General features: G+C 36.5%; 1 protein-coding gene across 2 annotated transcripts in view; it reads right to left on the bottom strand.

The window, feature by feature from the left end:
• The window catches only part of LOC145672124 (ATP-binding cassette sub-family F member 3), a 34209-nt gene extending 15729 nt beyond the window's left edge, over window positions 1–18480 (bottom strand). The window contains exons 1-8 of one of the 2 annotated variants that reach the window (XM_081741413.1): window positions 18198–18480; window positions 14738–14846; window positions 13958–14129; window positions 12527–12747; window positions 9152–9256; window positions 8364–8522; window positions 7425–7625; window positions 526–708 (exon numbers count right to left, since the gene is read on the bottom strand). In XM_081741413.1, the coding sequence (XP_081597539.1) occupies window positions 526–708; window positions 7425–7625; window positions 8364–8522; window positions 9152–9256; window positions 12527–12747; window positions 13958–14129; window positions 14738–14846; window positions 18198–18270 (1223 nt within the window). In that variant the 5' untranslated portion in view covers window positions 18271–18480. Of the gene's footprint in view, window positions 1–525; window positions 709–7424; window positions 7626–8363; window positions 8523–9151; window positions 9257–12526; window positions 12748–13957; window positions 14130–14737; window positions 14847–17029; window positions 17050–18197 lie in introns of those variants that run through there. The other variant, XM_081741414.1, reaches the window with a different exon arrangement.
• Between the last annotated feature and the right edge of the window lie 107 nt (window positions 18481–18587).

Here is an 18587-nt window from a genome sequence, read left to right as displayed (position 1 = left end):
ATAAGTAAATAAATAAAAAGTAATTAAAAATAAAATCATCAGGTTATGTAATTCTGTTAGTATAAATCCAAGATAGCGATAACGCCTTGTAGATCACAGAACAGTCTTTAAATATTATTAAGTATATGTTTATTCAACACCCAGTGAGAATCCACATATGCTGTGAATAGAACGTAACTGAAATATAAATATAAAAATTACGAATAAAAAAAATAAAAAGCAAGAAAACATCCAAAGGAAATTAGTAATCTAAATTTTATACACTATATATTTAACAATTACTATTTACGGAGAAATCGTCAGTAATCCAGATTTTTTACTCTTTATATTTGGTTTATCAAAGGATTTTTTCAAAATTTTGTTATATCACCAATGCAAATAATGATTAGTATCATAACTCAAATGTCTTTCACTTTCGATACAAAGCACCAATCGAGAAATATTGTATTTAACATAAGGTTTCACAGTCAAGATGTTTGACAATTGTTAATTCCTGGTTAAAACATCAGTAAAGCATCAGCTTACCTATATGCATCTATTCTTTGGCTATGTAGATGTAAAATATCCGTTGGAACTGTATCTAAGAAATTACGGTCGTGAGATACTACCAGCAACGTCGTCGGCCAATGTTGTAAATAATTCTCTAACCATATTATTGCTTTTATATCCAACATATTGGTAGGTTCATCAAGAAGCAGGAGGTCGGGCCTAAAGAAAGAAGAAAAAATAGTAAACAATATTGCTCAATAAGAACTAATGTATCTTTTATAAGCCTTACTTCAAACGTACAGTCAAGCTTCCGTATCACATAGGAAAACAAAACTATGGAAGCAAGAGAGCAATTTGTATATATTCTATAATCTTGTTATCAAATATACCTGCACATCTACAAATGAAAATAAACCTTTAGCTGTGTTCTATATTTGTCCTGTACGAGGACTAAAACATGATAATAAACACACATTTGAGCTCCCTCCTGGTTAATGACTTGATTGTTTGAAGTTTAACGTCTCTTTCGACCACAGAGATTACATGGTTTATTCCAAGTAAGGGGAGTACGGCATTCAAAATAAAGGTATTCTAAGCAATACAGGAAAACGAAATCTTTCAGTTTAACATCCCACGATTATGCCCTTTAGGATAAAGGAGACGGATATCTAAGGAAATTCATGGACACGATGCTGCCCAACACAAAATCACTTGGCAGAGATCGAACCAGAAACTCCACGCACGAGAGGTAAGCGCTCTACCACTGAGGCACCGTGTCCCCTAAGAAATACAGAAATACAGGGCGATTCATAATTTATTCAATGAGAACACTATGGAGGCACATTATGAGAACAAAATGGACTACACGTCATCATTGTCAGAGAAATATCCATTGGCCATAAACGTTAACTTCAGTAATGAAATACGAGGTGTTTCAAATAAACTCATCGGATTCACATGCATGCATATAAAATACTGGGGTAAATTTTAAAGTACACTTGGGAATCAGAAGTTTCCCCTGCCGCTATTTGCAAGCTACAAGTAGAGTCTTCCTGCTGCGGCTAGTTCGGTCGTTCAGCACCAGTATGTATCGAGTCAAGATGGCGACAACACAGGAACAAAAAAAAAGTTTTGTTTTCTCCGTGTCAACAATTGTATAACTACGCAGCGTGGTTTTCGTCGACAATACCGCACAGTATCTTCTACAGCTCAGAGCATTCGATGTTTGCATCAACAGTTTCAAGACAATGGTTGTTTATGTACGGGAAAATCCTTAGTCGGCCCATGTGCCCAACCAAGAGCTATAGTGCATTCAGCAGAGTTTTATACGCACTCTACAGAAGCCTACTTGCCGTGCCAGAAGAGATCCAGTCATTCTTCATTGATTTGTCTGGTGAGAAATTTGGCAACGTTTGTGATTTGAATAATATAGGGTTCAACTGCTACAAGCCCTTAATGATGGTGATAAACTGCGACGTGCAGAGTTCTATGAATTTAATCTGGGTGTAAACATGGAAGATGATTTTTCACGTTTACTGTTTGGTAGAGCGTTCGTCTCTGGTGCATAGAGTCCCAGGTTCGATCCCAGCTCGCGCCAAGTTAACTTTGTGGTGGACAAACACCGTGTGCGTGGGTTTTCCTCGGAGTTTTCCCGTTTCTTCTCCCTTCATTCAACCATTTCATTCATTTTTCATCATCACCGTCTCCTTTAGCGTAGCCGGCATAACCGTGGGGCGTAAAATTCAACGATTTCATTTCACTTTTGTTCAGTGATACGGCTAGGTTCACTAAAATGAAAAAGTGAACCGTTACAACGTAAGAATATGGGGAACGAAGCAGCCACATGCCACAGTCGAGCATAAAAGAGACTCCCCAAAGCCTAATGTATTTTGCGCCATTTCCCGAAAAAATGTTAATGATCAGTACTGTTTTTGCGAAAAATAGGAATGCCATATCTGAATATGTTGGAGAGCTATTTCGACAATTGCCAGAATGTTCCAAAAATTCGTTTTCGAATAGGATGCAGCATCGCCGCACTGGCACCTGCTTGTTAAAACATTTCTAAAAGATAAGCTGACTCAATGATGGATCGGTCATAAGGGGCTCGCTACTCTTACATGACACTACTAGCCTCCACGGTAGTCTCATCGTAGTTTATGATTATTTAAGGCGGTCTGTGAAAGACTTCACCCATGTGCCTTTCATCCTAATATCTCTGGACGAACAGCGACACCATAGCAACAGCAGTACCTGCAGTAATACCAGACATACTCGTATGGGACAAGTATGTTGTCTAGAAGTATTCCGTGCTGTCTGGTAGAGGACATATTGAATAACATAAATGAGAACTTCATATTCCTATGCGTATTTTAAATTCGACCCTAAGGTACATGAATGTGTAAGATAAAGCATTATGAAATCGGACGATTCTTTATGAAATATTCTATATGAAAGCTGTTTTTACATTATATATAAAAATCTGCTGTTGTGGTAATAAAGTCACAGAGATTCCCTTCTTTCTACTTCACCTTCTCTTTTATCCTCAATATTTTAAATCCCTTCCTACATGTTTGAGCTTGAGTTGTACACTACTCTTATCTGGAAGTTCCATGTTATTGATACATCGTCCAGAAACACGCCAGCAGCTCATTCATTTATATGACCTCGTTGCCAATGTCAGAGATTTCCATTTACGTTACTATTCATGCCTCTGTCCTGGACTCATTCTGATCTCCACCAAATCTTAGCTTGGATCGTTAGCCAGATGACAATAGACGGATAGCGACCAATGAAGAAGACAAGGACGGACGATGACTAATACTATTCACAATCAAGACTACGAAACTATTCGACAAAGGAAACTAAACGAAGTAGTACATACAGCAGCAGTGATTATTAACAGAGATGCAAGTCAGGTATCACTTTACCCACTCTTCTCCGAACTCCTTAATTCTTTGTTAAGGTCATCACTACACACTCGTTTTAAGTAAAATAATACATTATAAAGAATTATAAAAATAAAAGTGACTCAATCTCTTGAACCGTCCAACCGATCTCAATCAAATTTTTGACGTAGATGCGGTTCTGGCCTGGGAGTGTTTTTAACTATTCACTTTGACGGCACAACTTAAGGGAAGGGGAGTTATAAAAAGATTAAAAAGATTGATAAAACTTAATAATAACCAAACGACCAATCTCGATCAAATTTTCAACATAGATGAGGTTCGTGTCTTTTTTTTTTTTTTTTTAATCATTTCACTTTGACGGAGCAACAGAGGGGAGGGAAGAGATATACTAAAATCAATTTATATAAAAATAAAAGTAGCTATATTCGTGAGTTAATAACTCTTGAATCACCCGATCGATACCAATCAAATTTTCAACATAGATGAGGTTCGGGCCTGGATTTTTAAAAACATTTTTACTTTGACGGTGGAACCTAGGGGAGTGGATATTTATATATAAAAATAAATAAAACTTAGCTATTGGACCACCCAACCGATTTCGATCATATTTTCAACATAGATGACGTTCGTTCCCGGGATAATTTCCGTCATTTAACTTTGACGGTGCAACGTAGGGCAGGGGGAGATATATGTAAAGAGATAATAATAATTATAAAGTGATTGTCTTTGCGACATCAATACTCATGAACCACCCGACCGATCTCGATCAAATTTTTAACAGAATGAGGTTCGGACCTGGAACGGTATTTATCTATTCACTCTGATGATGGAACTTAGGGGAGGGAGAGTTAAAAAAAAAAAAATAAAACTTAATAACTCTTAAATGAGCAATTTCAATCAAATTTTTAACATAAATGAGATTCGGGCCTGAATGTTTTTTTTATCATTTCCCTTTGACGGTAGAACTTAGGGGAGGATAATAAGGAGGAGATATATAAAAATAAATAAAACTTTATAACTCTTAAACCACCGGACAGATCTCGATCAAATTTACAACCGTTGACGGTTAATTTATAGGTGGAGAGGGGAGAGACATCTAAAAATGATCGAAAATGACCGATATTAGTGTCGAATCAATAGTTTTCGGGGTCTGAGATGAACAATGACACTTCTGATGCCGTTTAAATTCAAATTCAGCCAAGCAACTTGGGGAAGGGGAGGGGAAGATATACAAAAATGATCGAAATGACCAATATCAGTGTTCAATTCATAGTTAACGGGGTCACTCAGATGAACAATTACACTTCCGATGCTGTGCTCCGCAACATGTGGGGAGGGGTATATATAGAAGTAATCGAAAATAAGCAATATCAAGGAGCGCTTTAGTAATAGTAAAAAGTGACTGACTAACGGAACATATTACTATTTTTTCTTAATTTAACCCAGCGAAACGGGTAATTGAAGCTAGTATATCGATAATTTTAACTTGTCTACAACTGAATCTTCTTCTGGATACATGTCAACAACTTCACTAATGAAAAAGTTGAAATAATCGACATATAAATAAACAACACGCATCAGAACAAAGTAAAGTTACCTTTACTTTATATTAGTTTACGCATAGATCCTTCATCCATCCTTTTCCAATTTACCTTCTCAACATTTCTCATAAAAGTATTATTGGTTTCGTTTCTGATCATTCCAAGCCTAGGTTTCAACAAAAAGCCTCGGACGCTTACTTATCTTTCTCAGTATATCTCACACCCCATTGGCTTTACGCACTGGATCAGCGTCACGCTATATGAGACGGGATCTGCAGCGTAAGATGGGATCCGAACCTTGTTTGATATGAAATTTGTTTTACATTCCACGATTATGCTCGTTAGGCTACAGAAATCGAGTGATTAATTAAACTGAATGATCATGGAATTATTGATGGAATTAAAATGTGGGAGAAACAGGGGAACCGACAGAAAAGTGACCGATAGGACGTTGCTCACCTCAAACCCTCGTGACAGGAAGTCGAACCAGAGATATGCGTTGTACCATGGAGCCACCGTGTTTTCGAATTTTGCTTGTACCACAGACAAGTATCTGTAATGACAACCGCACCGGGAGCATGCATCATGGGTAAATACAAGTGCACGTTCAACCAATTAATCTATATTTATACAGTATATAAAACAATGAATGAGTATGTCAGATTTTTCGCATAGAAAGGAGTGACCTACAGCCACCAAATTTGATACGCAGATAGATTTTTGGCTTGGGGGAGATTGGAGGGGGTCAAAATGTATGTATAATAGGAAAATGAAATGAAATCTCTGAGCCTTGCGTCCCACGTTTATGCCGGTTAGGCTAAAGAAGACGGTGATGGTGAGAAATAAATGAAATGGTGGAATGAATAAAGTGGGAGGAACGGGAGAATCCTAAGAAAACCCACGAGCACGGTGTTTGTTCATAACAAAGTCCAATCGGCTCGAGCTGGGATCGAATCAGGGACCCCAAGCACCGGAGGTGAACGCTCTACCACTGAGCCACCGCACTCCGTATGTATAAAAGGAGGACGACGGATATTACCAGTGGTGAAGTTGAGCGTCTTGACCTATACCTTAACCGCGGGGCCGAACCACATGAGCTCTCGCTGGGAACTTAACCCGTGTCTCCCCCCCAAAGGCACGTAGTCAAATATTTAGTGACGAGGGAGCTTCCGACGGATATCAGTGTCAAATCCATAGTTTTCTCTGTCTCTGAGATAAATATTGAAAGTCTCGACGACGTTTAAGTCCAATTTTAGGCTCCATCATCATCGGGAGAAGAGGGTAAAAATAGCATACCCAAAATGACCAATATTAGTATCGAATCCATAACTTTTGGGATCGCCAAGCTGTTTGGTGACAATCTTTACGACATTTAAGCCCAAGTTTAGGCAAAACGGAACATGCCAGCTGTCCCAGGAATTGACAGGGATAAGGCCGAAGCGGTTGCTCTTCCTTATTTATCTATTTCACTCATTTCTATACTTTTAAATATGATATATTGTATAAACTTTATTCACCCCTTACCCCTCGCGAAGAACGAGTATTTCAGGTAGTGGAGTAATAGAAGAAAGCAGGAAAGAAAATGTTACAAGGAACACTCACGGATTATGTTTGTCGATCAGAACCAACAAGGCTAAAATCAAACCTGCGTCCCCCTATATTAGAGATTAGGAGTCTATTACCGAGCCAGAACACATTTCACACTTACTAACGCATAAATAATTATTGTAAAAATTATAAAGCACAAATTGTGTATATTTTAGCACAGGTACAATCTGGCCCATTTTTAAAAGATTAATAAATGTTCATCAGAATCCGAATGAAACTGCTAAATTCATGCATGACTACGGTAACCAATCTTGTCATCCTTGACTGCTAGAACTATTGATAAGCTTCAGCCGCGCTCAGCTGGACGCTTCACTCAGAATTCTTTAATTCCGTATATTTCTGAATCCAAGACGTGGTTTTTCCTGCAATTTTGAGCTAAAAAAAAAAATAAATAAAATAAAATAAAATAAAATAAAATAAATAAATAAATAAAAAAAATAAATAAATCTTGTTTTCGAGACATATGATGTAGAGTTTCTTTACTGAATGGAATCACAAGCTTCCATTAATTAACTCTTTTCCTCGCCTACCGTCCTAGCCTTGAATGTTCGAAGATTCAATAGACCCTTCCACTAACGAAAACAAAGGGATTTGATATTTAGTGTACTTTAGTAGTAAATCCTGCAACATACCCAGTAGGTGATCTAGATTTTTTTTTTAATCTCTTATTTAAAAATATGTGGGTAGTTTTTGATTCAGAAACATACATTGCTTCTTTTCTATTCTTTACTATTTCCTGGTAAATAATTAATTTTCCATTTCCGCCTCGGGTACAATCTAATCTATTAGAATTTTTCTCTACTTCCGACTATGAATAAAAGGATGTGCATCTGAAAACAGAAATCACTCAAAGCAAATGTAACCCAGTTTATTTACTTACTGTGAAAACAGGGCCCTCGCTAACGCAAGCCTCATTCTCCAGCCACCTGAGAATTGTTTAGTTGGTTGTTGCTGCATTTCGGGAAGAAAACCTAAACCTGCCAGGATTACACTCGCTCGAGCAGGTGCTTTATCTGCTTCTATGTTTTGGAGTTCTGCATAAACTTCAGACAATGCAGTATTTATTTCTGGATCATTGCACCTACAATAAAATAACATACAGAATATTCATATTTCAGAACAAAACTTAAGGTGCTTTTGCAGTCAATAAATACTCTTCTGTAAACGAATATCTTAAGGGAAAAAAATAACATATTTCACAAAAAATTATGTACTGTCATACGTATCAGTGTTTCGCATGTAAGGATGGTACTGAAATATAAGGCCAGAGTTGTTTTCCCGCACTATTTTGCGGTAGAACTAATATAATAAATTGTTTATATATTTATGAGGTTAAATTATCAATATACTATGGTTTTGTCAACAATCATTACTATTAGAAAATGATACAATAACTTTCCTCTGAAGCGTCTAATTTTACCATTTCATCGGGTAGTTGTATTTTGTATTCAAAGTAACCAGCTGATTGCTTGTAATTACCTGTAGTACGTCTCTTTTATTTTACACGAAGCTAAAAGCATTTACTGTTCACTTCTAAAAGTTTCCTCATATATTTAGGTTCCTCTTTCATTAATAGTTACTGAAATGAACAGTGAACGATTTTAGTTGTTAATGGAATAAATTATTTATCTTATTCCAGTTTGCGATTGGAGTGTTTGTGTTCATGGTGTAATATGGCGATTGAACATGAAAAGCAAGCTATGAGTTTGTAACTATGTGGCCACACGTTACGTTAATATCACGTTAAAAAAAAATTGAATACAACACTCATTCACGGCCAAAAGACATATAAAAAATACAATAAACTTCTTCTCCTTACCCTGCATTGATTTTGGCACTAAGGTCTCTCTCCCTCTGAAGCAATTCTTCACGTACCGTATCACATTCAAGCACACTTTGAAGAGCTGGTGTATCGTCTCCTACTACCTCCTGTTCAACGTGGAGAATAGAGATGTGGGATGGAATCCTCAACTGAGCACTGAAATTCATTACAAAAAAAAAAAAAAATGCATCATAAACATATATTCAAAAACTTATTTTTGAAAAAAAAACACATACATATTATATATATATATATATATATATATATATATATATATATATATATATATATATATATACAGGGTGGCCCAAAAGTAGGTATACAGTCCCGTACTGACTAGCTCACTGTATTTCATATCATTTCTTATTGTTATCAAACAGGTAGACCTAGTTTCTTTATTATTTGTTCTTAATGTCTTTTTACTTATAGCTTAAGCTCGGAACAGTCGAAGCAAATAAACTCATAAACTAGAATGTCATACTTGATCAATGCAGTGGTGTATACCTACTTTTTGGTCACCCTATATATATATATATATATACCTTGTGCTGAAACTGAAATATATTAATTTATTCATTCGCTTTAAAAATAAACAAACAAAAGTCAATAAACAATCCATATCTAAATTCAATACTCATTTATTGAAGACTTGGTTTTAAGTTACTTTCAAGTATCACAAGCTTTAAACATCGAATCTGAAACAGCTGGTATGTAATAAGTTACAAAGACACAATCCCTTTTAAACTGCTGACATTGTCAATAAAATAATGCATTTTGATACGAACCTAGAAATCATCCGCAAGAGAGTAGTTTTACCCATTCCATTTCGACCAACTAATCCGTATCTTCTACCGAACACAAGGGTCAGATCGGCACCTGCAAGCAGTACTCTGTGAATAAGAAAAATGAAATATCAATTAATTTTGTATTGACAAATTAAGATCTGATATAAGAAATTAGTTCACCAGAAAACTGCAAATATTCACATCTTGTTATCTGAGAGTGACTCAACTATTGGCGCTACTTCAGACATTCAGTATTCCAAACGAAAGTATTTAACTTTTAGCAACATAGCAATAAAGAAAAGAATTAGATTGAGCTAAATAACGCTCTATTCATACGTACAATTTTTTATACCACGATGATACATAGAAAAATACGTTCAAATTCCAAAGTTTGTAAAAATCTCCAGTATGAACTGAATAATCGTTGGAAGAGATTTTCGGTGATAAACTCTTCCATTTGTGTAAACATCGTTAGCAATATGTGCAGAAATTATTATCGTCAATATCGATAATTATATTTCCACATACTGATTTTTTAGTGGTATTTTAGTACTTTCGGGGCTCAAGTGGTCTGGTCTCTTGTAAATAGTTGAAAAGTGACCAAAACCTCATCATGTCCCTTTTTTCCTTTGTCAATTTCTCTATCACCTCTCTTTTTGTTTTTTGTTTTGTTTCATCTTTTCTTCTTTTTGATCTTCCTCCTTTTTTAAGGTTTTCTAAGTACGCTTTGTAGTTACGGTAAGCATACTTAGCAGATGTAAGAAGCTTCTGAGTAAGTGGAACCAGTTCTGGCCTATTTCCGAATTTCTTCATCCCAGACATTATATTTAACTTAGCATTGAGAGTTCCCAAAGCCATGAAATATTCAAATTCATCACCTACTCTTAAGAAGAATATACAAGAAGCATAACACAAGACGAATATGATGAACCGCACAAACACACAACGTTGAGCGGAGCGTTAACTATTACGAGAGAAAACTAAAAGACTATTATGACAGAATAGAGAATAGACATGAAGGGTTCTCAACCCCACCTTGAGAGCTTAAGCATCCACCAACTATCCACTGTGCTTTAGAAAGAATAAAAGCTGACTGTTTCACATGTGGCAGCAAGTATTGAAGCTTTCAGAAGAGTAATGAGTAACAAGTTTCTGCCTTTTTCCATTTATTTTCATATTTTTCTTAGAAAACTGCCAATGCAAAACATAAATCACACGAAAAGTCACTTTACCTCCCAAAAAAGTAACTTTTAGTGAAAAATTTGGAAAAAAGTAACTTTAAGTGACCAACTTCAAAAAAGGTAACTTTTAGTTAAAAAAGTGACTCGCTATGAGCCCTGTACTTTTTATTTGTTCTCTCTGTGTATACATAGAGTGATTTCCTTCTACTGGGATAGTGTCCAACCTTATGAACATTGAGCTTCCCACCCTGAGTGAAGAAGAAGAGGGCTGACAAATGGAAAGAGGATTGAAAAGGACGTACATTTTGCCTAATGGACGAAAAATACTGTAAATATCGGCAGGGAGGGAGGATATTGCCCGACATACTCTGATGTCACAAGGTTAACAGTGTTCCTACGCCAACATGAAGTTGTATTTTTTTCAAATGGCAGTACGTCAGGTTATTATTTGGTCTAGGAATTAATTCGTGCGGTTGGTACGCACACATTAAAGCTGTAGTACAAACACAAAATACATAAATACCTTAAGAAAAATATTGTCCATCGCTAGCCACCACTTTCGCCCATCTGTCAGGCAATGTACGGATTCTAAACCGTGTTCTAAACCGTGCAAACCACTTCTGACACGTTCGCTCAGCTAGAGCATGGTCACCATACACTTCCACCAAAATACGATGACTTTCAGTCGCACTTTTCTGCATGTTAAAGTAATGCAGCAGGACACCCCGCAAAAACACTTTATCAGGCACAAATTTCGCCATGTTCACTTAACTACAAACTGGTGTTGTTGACGCTTTAATCCACTGCCCTATACTACGAACGATACGCGATGACAGGGGTTTGCAACACATGTGTGGATACACGGAACTGTGGGACGCTCCGTTCGTTGCGCCATCTCTTGTCCACCCTCACGAATTAATTCCTAGACCAAATACATATTTCAAATCTATATGTAAAGCTAAAACATACAATATCACACTCGTCATACAGTACTGCAAACCAAGGACGCTATGGTATCATAAACATCCAAATTTGGTGTCCTGTACAACAGTAATAACGCAGATAAGACACAGCGGGGCAATGCACATCCTAAGTTCTTTAGTGTTTAATATTATGATCATGATGTGACAGATTTCGACGAATACAGTTAAAGAGATTGAAAATTTGACTTTTATCAAAAGCCTTTATTTCGAAAAAATGCTTAGACAAATACCTTATCCAACTGAATAGGTGTTTTTCAGTAGATGTGAAGATCACTATGCCGTTTACAGTAATTTGATATCTGAAAACGTTCTGGAAATATGGTAAAAAAATATTTGAAGTATGAAACATTGCTTGAAATTATGTAATTCCGAAAACTTATTGTAATTACACCTACTACAAAGTATTGCTGTAATGTTATAGAAGCAAAGTAAATCAAAAAAATTCTTAGAAAGTTCCCACAAATATGCCATTTTAAGCAATGTATCAAATTTTACAATTTCTTGTTTCACATCTTAAGAATAGTTTCAGATATCAAATAACTATAAATGGCATTATGATCATTATGTCTATTTAAAAGCATCTACGTAATTTAATGTGATATGCATTTAAACAGATTTTCGAAGTAAAATCATTTTAAAAAATTCAATTTTTGAATTCCTTCTAACTTTTTCTACTTGTTCGAAAGACGCCATACGACGATCGTAGCAATCAACATTTTTTAAAAAGGTATTTGGGGTGTGAATTACCCCCCAATCTTACTTGACTTATTGCTGCTGTTGCTATTCCAATGGAATTTAAACGCATTCCCCCTCCATCTCACTTGTGATATTGCTAACTGTCACTCAACATCCTTACACGATCCTACCTATTGTTTGTGGGTTGCATGGATTGTTAGTATGTAGATATTAGGAGAGGCCATCGTTTCTAATTATGCATCCGTTAAGCCAGAACAACTTGAAATGTACAAGTCCATATTCGAGTGGTAATTAGTAATTATTACATCTTACCTGCGTACACGATACAACCATTTACTGTGTTGACGAATGTTTCTCTAAAGTTTTCGTTTAAATTAAATAGTAATATTAAACTGGATATATTCCAAGTAAACTTTTATTGATAATATTGTCTACCATACTCGTACCTCTCGTAAGTTGTTGCAAGTATTCAACTGTAAGTACACCAGGGTCTTAACAGTTAAAGAAAGTCTTACCTGTCCCCATAGGCAACGTCAAAGTTTTCTATCCTAATATCCTTGGAGCGATTAGTCCCTTTGGCTTCCATCTTGGTCTCCTTCTTATTCATCACCTGAGACGCGGTGGCACTTTCTAATTTGGGAGCAACTGGCGGCGCTCGGCTCACCTCCTGACTACGCTTCTCTTGCTTCTGTTGAAGCTTCGCCTCCGCCTTTTCCAGTTTTTTTGGATCCACTTTCTGGAAATAATTACATTTTACTGTTTAAGGATTGATAGTTCGCGAAACCTAGTATTTTTTCTTTCTATCTTGTTTCTTATTTTGGGGGAGATTACGACCTGAACCTCAGTATTCATTTCTTAAGTAAATTTACAGGTTAACCGTTTTTCTATCTTCATTTCTTTGACAGAGCATAATGTCCTCAGGAAGAAATTTTAGTAATTTCACTTTCCAGATTTCTCCCTTACTCTTTCAACAAAAACGTATAGGTTTGAATTTTTCCCCCCCAGATATATGATTAGGATTTTGAATTAGATTTCTGGGCTGTCGGCATCTCTGGTCATTTAGCCCGTCACGTACATGAGGGATGATGTGCCTCGGCGAGCACACGATCCAATGAAAGGGAAAGAAGAAAGAATTGGGGAAGGAAGGAAGCAGACTGGGATCATTATGTTAGGTACCAACCCGGCATTTGCCTGGTGTGAATGAGGGAAACCCAGGAAAAACCTCACTCAATTCGGCTGATCTGAAAAAAAGTGTTACACTTTTTCGACCGAGTGCCCTACCCCAGACAAATATGAGTGGTAAGTGCAAAGATATACTTCAAACATAGATCGTGTACATGTCTAACACACCTCTAAAGTAACAATGTTTTCTATGTGGGTGATTCCAGCTTCCATTACCAATTTGGAAATTTCACCATTACATATCTATTGGTTCTCTAGTTTGCTTTCTCCCTACTTCCCCTACCTATCTGACGATATTAAGAGCGAAAGAGTTCATAAGTTTTTATCTATTATTATTATTATTATTATTTTGTTTGCTGCTTTTGGTTTTTTGTTTAGCATGCGATCATGTTTTCATTATTTTCTGTTGATTCATTTTACATATACAGTACTTTGTCAGAAATTAGTTGATCTACTAGCTAATTACGAATAAACAAAAACTTCATTGTTATCGAATGGCTAGAGTGCGCGTGCTGGATTCGCGGTGGAAACTGATTGAAATCAGAACTCATCACGGTAATTCGGATTCCAATGTAAACAACAGGTCCACGTCTTATATAGCATCGGTGTTAACAGGGAACGCTAAACTTTAACCAATCATGCGAAATTCTGCTTTACTTAAATCGAATTCTGGAAAATAAGCGAAACAATTTACTACGACATGCACCAAACTGAAATAGAAGCAAATACTAAATAAAATGTGTACACAATAGGAAGAAACTTACCAAACTTTCGTCCCTTTGCATCATCCATATGCTTTTGATTTCTTCTACATTATTCTCTAGGTTAGCAGCCATTGATGCGAGGTGAACAGGTGCATTCAACACCTTTGTAGGACCCGAAGAAGAGATCTCCGATTTTGGTCTCATGATATCCAGTAGCTTCTCACAGATATTCCTTTAAAACAATTGAAACTATACTTTAAAATTTTGTAACACAAGAGCGAAAATATATCATTGCTTAAAGTAAATATAAGGGAATACAAACATTAATATCTACAATCACAAGATACAGCTTTTTCTAAAATCAATTCGCTTAAAACGCAGTTATAAAAAGAAGTTCATAATATACAGAGCATAGTATTATGAATGTAATGCTGTCTAAAACCTCTCGCATGTGCGCCTAACACTATATCGCTGGATCTGGGATATGCAGCCTCGTATACAAGTCTTCATTGAACATTTAATATATATTGAAAATCCATATTGCATCTTTTCAACTACGAGTCTGGATATTTTCAAAGTTAAAGATATTAACAGAATACATCCAAAAAGTATGTTACTTCGTATAGAAATTTAAAATCTCCACTGATATATTAAGCAAGTAAGCAGATGTTACTGCATAATATATTCTAAGTCTCTATGGTCTTTGAGAATGGATTCTCATCTATGTAACAGAAATACCGCAAACAATTTCAGCTTCTAGGAATACAAAAAAGTTGGTATATCATTTTCGTCTTGGAATATTTAATGCATATATACTATTAGTGAATTTAAAGAAATTACCTTATCTCTATTTCTGATTTTTCTTCTGCTACTTCATGCAAAACACCGCCAATTGCATCATACACTTCATCGCTATCCTCAAAATCTTCTGCTCCACTCGTTAAAATGCCTAAAAATTCGAAACCACATGTGTTAAAGATATCAAATATTTACTTACGAAAGCTATGGCATGGATATTGAGTAACCACAGAAGAAAAAAGACCTTTTACCATGTCTTAGTTAGTAGCGTAATGGAAGGAAGGAGATACATCGAAAAAGGCGTCAGTGAAACACTGAAACTGTTTGTCATAATAATTTGTATACGTACTCTATTGCGTTTAATGCTTAATATACTGTTTCGGTGTTCTTTGATTCCTTCCTCAGCAGATTGGGAAATTCACTAACAATCAAGCTCAGAATGTACTCTGACATTTTTAATTAACATGAATATATAAATTCCCTTGCACTAGAATCCATTTCGGGTTCACTTGAGCAGACGGTTCTACCAAAAAGAAAATTTATAGATAAAATAGGATATGAAACATTTTTTTTTTTTTTTTTTGGTAAAGGAATGAAAGTGTGAATAAAAGTAGTTACTGTCAGTGCACAGCACACTGAAATAAATTTCGAGTGACAGTGAAAGTATTTTATAAGTGTGGTCTTCCACTATCCTCGTTTATGTATATACCCCGTCGATGACGCGCCTGCTCCCTACGGATGCACACCCTCGCTAACGCTAGGGTTACCCTGCTGTCCTCCTGCCCTGACTGGGTTAGATAGCATTTATGCTATTTAGTAGCTACCTAGCACAAGTTGGTTTCTTGTTTTATGCACTGTAGCTTTTATGCCATACGTCCCCACTTATGTGTCAACTGAGCCCTCCTGAATTTAATTTGGTAGTAGTAATGGAGCTCCTTATTTAGTGCATAATCTGCTACAAGAAGTACAAAGCTCGAACCTAACCTGAAAATGTAAGAAATGTGTCAAAATTTGGTAGAAACGTCTGTTCGATTAATGCCTCAATTTCTTTTAAAATTGTTTATTGCTATGAAAGCATTCAGAAATAGTTATAGTGTCACTTCGTTACAAATTAAAGGCCTTCCCCGCTGGTCTAGTGGCTAGAGCGAATGCCTTTGGTACATATGACCCCGGATTCGATTCCTGGTAAGACAGAATAAAACTAATTACACAATCATCCACTTTCCTTAATTCTCCGTCTACTTTAGCCAAAAGAGCATATTTGTGAGACGTTAAAGTAAAATATATATATAAAAAACCATGAGCTACATCGGATATCTAACTGTCGAACTCGAATCTTCCGCGCCGCTAAAGGTGCGTACGCTAACAATATAACCAGAAGGGCCAGCTTAAGAACAGACCTAGGACCTCTTCTACTGGAAGGGAAACACTCGCCTGCGGCGAATATAAACACAGTGACAGCAAAATGCTCTGGCTAGAGTTTTTTGGCTGGCTAGTACTTGCAAGGAAGATTTTTAAAGCCCTGCCTATTGTTATTAGATGAAAACTGGAATCTGTTAATTTAAACCACCTATTTTCCAGGATTTCATTACTTACGTCCATCGCAAAGTACTTTTTCATAAATTGGATTAACTACAAAAAGGTAAGGCACCTTGGCGTTATAACTATGGTTTTGACAACTCAAGATGCATATGCAAGATGCTGACAATCTTACCACATACAGAAAAGATGCACCCCAATATTTCAAGGATTTAGGATTTAGATTTCTGGGCTCTCGGCATCTTATGGTCATTTAGCCCGTCACGTTTGAGGGATGAAGTCCCTCGGCGAGCACACTATCCGGGGAAAGGGAAGGAAGAAAGGATTGGGAAAGGAAGGAAACGACCTGGGACCTATAAGTTAGGTACCACCCCGGCATTTGCCTGGTGTGAATGAGGAAAACCTCATTCAAGGTGGCTGACCTGAAAAAGCTGTCACAATTTTTCGACCGAGTGCCCCCACCGGGAATCGAAAAAAAAAATGAAATCTTTAAGTTTTACGTCCCACGGTTATGCCGGTTAGGCTAAAGGAGACGGTGATAATGAGAGATGAGTGAAATGGTGGAATGAAGAAAGTGGGAGGAAACGGGAGAACCCCGAGAAAACCCACGAGCACGATGTTTGTCCACCACAAAGTTCACTTGGCGGGGGTTGGGATCGAACCCGGGCCACCGGGAATCGAGAGCGTTAGCGACTACGCTACGCGGGGCCACCTTACTATTTCAAGTCGAATGTGAATTTCCATGGGTAGAGCTCGCGGCATTCTCAGGATAATATAAAATAAATATTTCGTTACCTGCATAGATGTCAGAGTTTCAAAATGAACGGCCAGAGATCTCTAAAATTTTTCCTGATAAATTTACTAAAGTGTTTTCCGAACTAGAAACAAATTGACGTTTGGAGAAGCACGTGGTACGCTGTTGCAACTTCGCGCGCATCTCGCTGAGTCATCAGCTGGAACTGTCCTGTGAGTCTTAACGTAAAAGGAAATCTCTAACTATTGGTTTGTTTGGATGGACGGAAGGATATGTTTGTCGTCCCAGTTTGTGCATGTTGGGAAGGGGAAAGGGCTGTGTGTGTTTTTTTTTAATAACTTCCACGCACAAAGAAACGAGACTAAAATAGCTACCTTCCTTCTGAAAACACAGCGGCAACCTTGGAATATTAAGGTCTGTTGCCAAGGAAACCCTCCACCCCCTTTTACTACAATGACGTTTATGATCCGAAACTCGCTGAGTGACCGCAATAACTACGTGGTGTAGATTCTCTTCTTCAAAACAAATCTGCACGTGTTTTTAAGCTGTTAATTTGTTTTTAGTTTTCAAAGCATTGTATATCGTTTGTTGAATTATACATGCTGTAGTAGGAATTACACAATTATTTCACATCATTTTCCTTGCTTTAAATATTACCCTGATACCCTCTATAGTATGATATTATTGGCGCATTGCCAATTAACGGGGTACAGATGAATTATATACCTGTTAACTGATATCCCATAAAAACGATTACTCATGTGAATGTCTCAACATTCACACCATCACAAATTCTTCTAATAAAAATAAATGGTCCGAAATAACATCAATTGAATCATTATCTAATTTATCCACGCTAACGCATAGATTGATCTGCTGCAAGTTTTGTACACATTATTCTAAATTTAAAAAAAAAAAAAAAAATGAAACCAAGACGGAATTGTTAGTCTTATCAGTCTCATGATGTCGTCTGGTTTCAAAATGCGTATTTATATATTTACTTATAATTTCAATTTTCTTCTATCTTTCAAATTTTAAAGCCGCGTGCATTCTATTCCGCACTTTTAAAGCATTTCATCAGAAAATATTTAGAACTCAATGCGGTACTAACCTTGGCCTACGCCCATATATATGATAAAATTTACCTAATTATTTGCTTGTTAATAGTTTTGTTTATGTTTTGTTGACACAACTGATTTATATACATACCTTCAACGTATTGGTACAGGTCATCATTAATTAATGGAAATTCTGTTTTGATGAAATGACCGCAATCTGCCATGTTGAACTTTTCTGCCAAATATATTAAACAATACTCAACTGTATCTAATAGTAGGCAAAAATTAAATATACGTTTATTTTGCGTACAGTCAGAACAATTAGCCAATCATCTCAAAAGATTATTCACAATCCACAATCTTCCTACAGAAACTTCACGTCAGACGACTTCCACTACCCAACACCTTTCAACCAGCTCACACTACTAAATAAATATCATGCTACTATAACCATCGCGAATTGCGAATTACGATTGGTTTCCTCAGAACTGAAGTAACCAGGTTATTTATGTAGAATAATAGAATACGCTCAGTGACTAAT

This window comes from Thermobia domestica, chromosome 15 (genome assembly GCF_964235325.1).
Source record: "Thermobia domestica chromosome 15, izTheDome1.hap1.1, whole genome shotgun sequence".
Lineage (NCBI taxonomy): Eukaryota > Metazoa > Arthropoda > Insecta > Zygentoma > Lepismatidae > Thermobia > Thermobia domestica.
The sequence above is the reverse complement of the archived record's forward strand: the minus strand, read 5'-3'. Positions and strand labels throughout refer to the sequence as shown.